A 6,782-nucleotide genomic window follows, 5' to 3' on the forward strand; every position below is an offset into this window, starting at 1 on the left:
ACATAAAGATGTGGACGAACTATCAGCCAACATGCACGAAAATTCAACTTCTTAATTGCCAGTAACTATTTTTTTTGGTTGTGTTAGAGAGCCAAGTCTAATCTATAAAATATGATATAAAATGAGATGAAAATTACCTCTTAAAAGATTTGCATACCGATATTTTGTGTTGCAATGTCTTGAATACAATGAAACTATCTATATAACGGCAATATATTTGTTTCATACGTAGGATTGCTATGGGTATGTAATGTAATTGTCCAGGTAGAATTAGTATAATATTAGAACTTTATATTCGGTTATTAGTTTTAAAAGAATTCTATCATTAGTTGGTATTAGATTCCTAAATATTAGCCAAATTATTATTAGATTACTATTTTATCGAATATGGAACTATCTTTTTGACAAAATATTTAAGGGTATAAAAAGTCGTTTAATATTTTAAGGATATTTTAGTCGTTTAACATTTAACGTGAAGTATTCATGCTTTTATAATAATATAGATATAGATAGATAGATAGATAGATTATTATTATTATTTAAAATTACCACCATGCTCACAACCATGTATATTTATAAATTAGGCCCACTAACTATTTAGTAAAATTTTAAAACTCATTAATTAAGAAGTATGTATAAAAATTTTCAACTATTACATATTTACCACGTAATTAAAATAAATTAATGTAATTTTGCAAATACCAAGTAAAGTAAAATTATTCCTCAAAAATATTACTCATCGTTGTTAAAAATTATTTTGTTCATCATGAATAAATGGAGTACCATTACACTGTCACTTTTCAGTTTCCATATAGAACTACTTCAATTCTATAAATTTTGAGGTAACGTTTAAGGTAAATATTAATTGACTTTTTAAATATTTATTCAAGGTAAATTTTAATTAATTTTAAAGTCCTAAATTTTAGATATCTAGTTTAAAAAAGAAGATATTTAATAACCAAATCTCAACTAATTTCTAGTTCCTAAATATGAGGAAAATATTTAAAATGACAATTTTATCTAGTATGAACTCTATGTTTAAAGGGTTAAAAAAGGCGAACGATAATTTGCTAAGTGACTTCGTGCTTTTAATATAGTATAGATATAGATAGAAGATGATAAGATTCTAAGTTCGACGTGTGTGCTTTAGGTCATTTTTATATTTATCGATGGCATTTTAGTCAATATACATATTAGCCGATGTATACTCCCTTCGTCTCAAATTATTTGTCGTACATGAGAACTTAGAAGTTTAAGAAGATTGGAGGTATTTCTCACTGGTTTGAAGTTAAAATTCGTAGTTGAAATCAAGTTGGAAAAATAGTTTTGTGACACATGTATTTTAGTGTATATACATATCTATCACATACACGTATACATGGATATACACAAATATTCAAGAAATACACAAGGGATGGACAAGTGATACACATGGATGCATAGATATACACAGAGGCGAACCCAGGATTTGAGCGCAGCGGGGCACCGCTATTGACATATATATGTCAGCTAGTAATGGAAAAATCTGACGTGCTAACTCTTTGAAAACATGGTGACTTTGAGTCAGTGACCGAAGGATATTCAAAAATATCAAAACCTTGGTCTAATAAGATCAAGGTTAAAGGTATGTTAAGCAGTTCAAGCAGAGTCTCAGTGACTGTTGTCGAATCGACGGATATCTGCTACTTTGCCGAAGTAAACACTATTCTATCTTGGAATCAAAAAGGGAAAAATAAAATGAAATAAAGCGCTAGTATTGAGTCTCGAACCCAGATCATATTGTCACATCGATTGCAAAGTCCATGGTTAGCCGCAAGGCACGTGACCACAAAGCAAAGGCACGTGACATGATTATATAATTAAGGGCCGAATTACCATTTACTCAGTAACTGACCTTTCTCATCTGTTTCTGAGTTTGAGCATATTCTAGAAAGTGCTAATACAGGAAAAGGAAATTCTGGAGGGCAGCAAAATTTTGTTGGGATTATGGTACTGTTGTTAATATTGCTGTCTGAACTGGAGTATAACTGCTTTTTCTGTAAGAAATCTGATATTATGAACCTTTTTTGGTTATGTTATGCTCAATCTTTTTTTTTTTATCCTTGGTTTCCGGGCATTGCTTTGCGAACCCGACTAGCTGTACCCACCGGGACCCGCTGTTTCAATGACTGCACCCACGGTTAGTTCCACAGGGCCCTGGAGACGCGGCCGATTTGTAAGGCCTCTCACATGGCCCTGGAAACGCGGCCGATTTGTAATGCCTTCAGTGGCCCTGCGGGGGCTCGAACTGGCTACCTGAAGAACTTTGTCCTCAGCCCTTTACCAGTTGAGCTACCCCTCAGGGTTTGTTATGCTCAATTTTAAAGTTTATTTATTTGTAGTTTGGTTTGAACATCAAAATCACTTAGAGAAACTGAGTTTGGCAGCTCACTTTTTTAGTTTTAGCAACAGGAGTTGTTTTTTTTTTTTTTTTTTTTCAAAAAGAGCTCAAGCAAATACTTTTTACAAAACTTTGAGCTTGCAAACTATAGAGACTCTTATGGCTGAGAAGAAATTGGTGGTCCTGCTAAATAGAGACAAAATGAAGATATGGCCCCATGTACTCTAGTTTTGTTATAGTTGGATGAAATTAATTACTACCTATCATTTTTTTTTTTTGGTAAATGAAATAACTATCCTTAACCTATGCAAGGAACACTCCAGGCCGTGTTTCGCATTTATTGATAAATTCTGTGATCACTTTTCTTTAGCTTGAGTTTTAGCAATGTTGAGCAGTGGCGAACCTAAAAATTTCCCTAAGTGTTCAAATTTAAAAGAAGTGAAAAAGATTTCCAACAAAGGGTGTTCAATGTGTTATAAAACTCTAAAACGTAATATTTTACCTATGTACACAGTGTAATTTTTCGATATTGACCACCCATATGACCATGTGGCTTCGCCAATGAGGTTGAGTACAATAGACCCTTGTGGTCCGGCCCTTCCCCAGACCCCGTGCATAGCGGTGATCTTAGTTCACCGGGCTGACCTTCTTAAACTTTGATTTTTACTATTCTCATCTGTGAGTATTACTTATGTATTGGTGTGGTTTTGGCAGAATGGACACTTTCCTTTTCACCTCCGAGTCTGTAAATGAGGGACACCCAGATAAACTCTGTGATCAGATCTCTGATGCAGTTCTTGACGCTTGCCTTGAGCTAGATCCTGAGAGCAAGGTTGCCTGTGAGACTTGCACCAAGACCAACTTGGTCATGGTATTTGGTGAGATCACAACCAAGGCCAATGTAGACTATGAGAAGATTGTGCGCGAGACATGTCGTAAAATTGGGTTTGTCTCTGAAGATGTGGGACTTGATGCTGACAACTGCAAGGTCCTTGTCTACATTGAGCAGCAAGATCCTGATATTGCTCGAGCTGTCCATGGCCATCTAACCAAACGTCCGGAGGAGATTGGTGCTGGTGATCAGGGGCACATGTTTGGCTATGCCACTGACGAGACCCCTGAATTTATGCCTCTCAGCCACGTCCTTGCAACTAAACTTGGTGCCCGCCTCACTGAAGTCCGCAAGAATGGTACTTGCCCATGGTTAAGGCCTGATGGCAAGACCCAAGTTACTGTCGAGTACTACAATGAGTTTGGTGCAATGGTTCCAATCAGGGTCCACACTGTTCTCATTTCAACTCAACATGATGAGACTGTTACAAATGATGAGATTGCACAAGATATTAAGGAGCATGTCATCAAGCCAGTCGTTCCTGAGAAGTACCTTGATGAGAAGACAATATTCCACATTAACCCATCTGGCCGATTTGTGATTGGTGGACCCCATGGTGATGCTGGTCTTACTGGTCGTAAAATCATCATCGACACCTATGGTGGTTGGGGTGCCCATGGTGGTGGTTCCTTCTCGGGAAAGGACCCAACCAAGGTTGATAGGAGTGGCGCGTATGTTGTCAGGCAGGCTGCAAAGAGTGTTGTAGCTAATGGGCTAGCTCGCAGATGCATTGTGCAAGTTTCTTATGCCATTAGTATGCCTGAGCCATTGTCTGTATTTGTTGACACCTATGGCACCGGCAAGATCTCTGACAAGGAAATAATGAAGATCATTAAGGAGAACTTCGACTTCAGGCCTGGAATGGTTGCCATTAACTTAGATCTGAAGAGAGGTGGCAATGACAGATACTTGAAAACCGCTGCATATGGTCACTTTGGACGCGATGACCCCGACTTCACATGGGAATTTGTCAAGCCCCTCAAATGGGAAAAGCACCAAGATTAAGAGTCTGCAGGGCAGTGCATTAGCTTGTTCGATAATATATATATGTTATTGATGCTTGACAAAAAGCTCTGGCATCTGCTTCCTTGTGACGAAAAAGTAACGAATGGCATAACCTTCAAACTGTCATGATTATGGCAGTGACTTGTGACTTGTAACACTTACATCCGCGTCATTTCTTGATGCGGTTCCTGGCTTGTTTGTGATTTCTCATTGAACGGAAAAGTCATATTTCGGTCTTGAATCATAATTTTCGAACTGTAGAACACCATAGGCCTTTCAAAATACAAGGAGAATGAACTGGAGAATTTGCTGCTATTTCCCTCCTCAACTGTAAATTCTGGTTCCACCTCTTAGTACGCCCATCTTTTTGAAATCCTGGATACGCCCTTGTATTAGCTACGAGGGGAAGTATGCATATTGTCACCCTTACGAACTCACATTCGAATTGGTGAACACTACTCGAAGGTAGTGTACAAGGAATCAAACAGTCTCTAGCCATCAATCAAGGTACGGATAATTGCTTTATATTGACTCACCAAAATTGCACCATTCACAGTCATTGATATCCATGTCATTTAATGCGATGGATATTTCCACCATTCTAACTCACAGCTCCCCAATGCATGTATTAATTAACAAACCAAAACAATACACACTATCAACTTGATGCTGTAGTAGAGCATGGGCAACATATAATGCCCCTGCGGATGATTTGAGCACACAATTACCTAAACATTTGTACCAGCAATAACCAAACAATGTGATTTGAAACAGAGTTCCCTACCCCAGTAATTACTAATGAATATAAGACAAACCAGCCTTTATGAAGATTCTCCACCTCAAACTAACTCCCCCATACACAATGCCAAGATCACTTTCCCTTTTGATGAATCCATGGTGAACCAAATATAAATTCTATTAACAATACCAGCTGTTTCGACCAACGGTGAAATCCTTTATCATTAATACCTCTACTGGGGATTCTCCTATTTAATACGATCCAGCCACAACACCAACAAGCTCTAGCAAAGGTGGATCCTGAATATGAACATTTTGGGTTCGAGTTCGGGTTTCTACCACAGTACAATTGATTTACTGGGTATGAAATCTGTTATTTATACCTATTTAATGAATATATTTTAACGGATATACAGGGTTCGAGCAAAAGCTACTGGGTTTGCTTGAACCCATAAGTTACCTTCGACATCAACCCCTGAGCTCCAGCACGTACCCTCATTCCACCTCAATGGTAGAATGCCCAGAAAATGCTACACGGCCAAGCAGCCCGAAGCTCTCAGATGCCTACCCCAAGAGCACCACAACAACCTGCGACAGCAAGACAACCAAAATATGACGGAACAAACACAGATGATACCAATTCCTCTTGGGAAGAAGAATATAATTCCTCAACGAAGAAGCTTAAAACCATGGTGTCCAAACCAAACAGGGAAACATTTACGTCTTAATCTGCCCTTTGAACCTGCAGAAACCCTCTCCCAATATCAGGACAATTCACCAATGTGCTGTGGTGATAATACCAATTTTGTCTAGAAGAGCCAGGAAGCAGCGAGCCAAGACAAGGGCACCTTGGCAACAAATCGAACTGGCTAGAATTATTAACTTCATCATTTGGATCTTAGAAGGAATTTTTGAGATATGATGGACTAAAACAAACCTGTTCTAGTTGCCCTTCAGGTTGTACGACCATGACATGATCATGTCTGGTTTCAACTTCACAGACTTAATCCAAGTTAAGCGAATGATTTATCTGGTGACATACAATTGCTGTGCAACAATGAAGAAATCCAGCTCGAATAAATTGGACCAATGCAGTTGTTTCGGCAGCCAAAAATTTGGGGGCAATGTAACATTCCTCAAATTTATAGAAGTACTATAGTTCTATATAAAATTTAATTTTGGTTTTTTTTTTTTGTCTTGAGTGCAAAAATAAAATTATACTTCTATTATGGATTTAGAGGGTGTTTGGCTAAGCTTATAAGCTGGTCAAATTGGCTTATCTACGTGTTTGGTAAAATTAAAAGTGCTTATAAGTTAAGTGCTTATAAGTCAAAAATAAGTCAAAAGTCATAAGTTGGTCTCCCCCAGCTTATCAAATTTCAGCTTACAAGCACTTTAAGTTTGACCAAAATATTTACTATTCTATCCCTAAAATACTTCTTTTTAAAACAAAACTCTTCGTATACCCAGTTCTTCAGCTGCATATTATTAATTTCAGCACTTTTATCCAAACACGTAACTGCTTATTTTTTAAATCAGTTCCAGCACTTAAAAGTGCTTTTCAGCACCTAATGCTTATCAGCTACTCTAAATCAGCTAAGCCAAACGGGCTCTTAAACCCTTATGATTGACTTTTGAGTTACTACTCTATTTATAAATAATTGAATATACAAATAGGGGAATATTAATAAAGTTAATAGTATTAGTTATTAGAAGTGAGTATCATTAAATACAAGTTAAATAAAAAAAAGGGAGGGGGGGGGGGGG

General features: G+C 37.4%; 1 protein-coding gene across 2 annotated transcripts; it reads left to right on the forward strand.

Moving 5' to 3' along the window:
• Nucleotides 1-1,893: 1,893 nt before the first annotated feature.
• LOC109210603 (S-adenosylmethionine synthase 3-like) lies at nucleotides 1,894-4,518 on the forward strand. Of its 2 annotated transcripts, none has more exons than XM_019374047.1 (2): nucleotides 1,894-2,038; nucleotides 3,095-4,518. In XM_019374047.1, exon 2 carries the CDS (start codon nucleotides 3,096-3,098, stop codon nucleotides 4,275-4,277), a length of 1,182 nt encoding a protein of 393 aa, XP_019229592.1. In that variant the 5' UTR covers nucleotides 1,894-2,038; nucleotide 3,095; the 3' UTR covers nucleotides 4,278-4,518. The 2 variants fall into 2 exon arrangements, with proteins under 2 accessions (XP_019229592.1, XP_019229593.1); XM_019374048.1 differs by having other exon boundaries at nucleotides 1,894-1,989.
• The last annotated feature ends 2,264 nt before the right edge of the window (nucleotides 4,519-6,782 follow it).

Source organism: Nicotiana attenuata, unplaced genomic scaffold, assembly GCF_001879085.1.
Source record: "Nicotiana attenuata strain UT unplaced genomic scaffold, NIATTr2, whole genome shotgun sequence".
Classification (NCBI taxonomy): Eukaryota; Viridiplantae; Streptophyta; class Magnoliopsida; order Solanales; family Solanaceae; genus Nicotiana; species Nicotiana attenuata.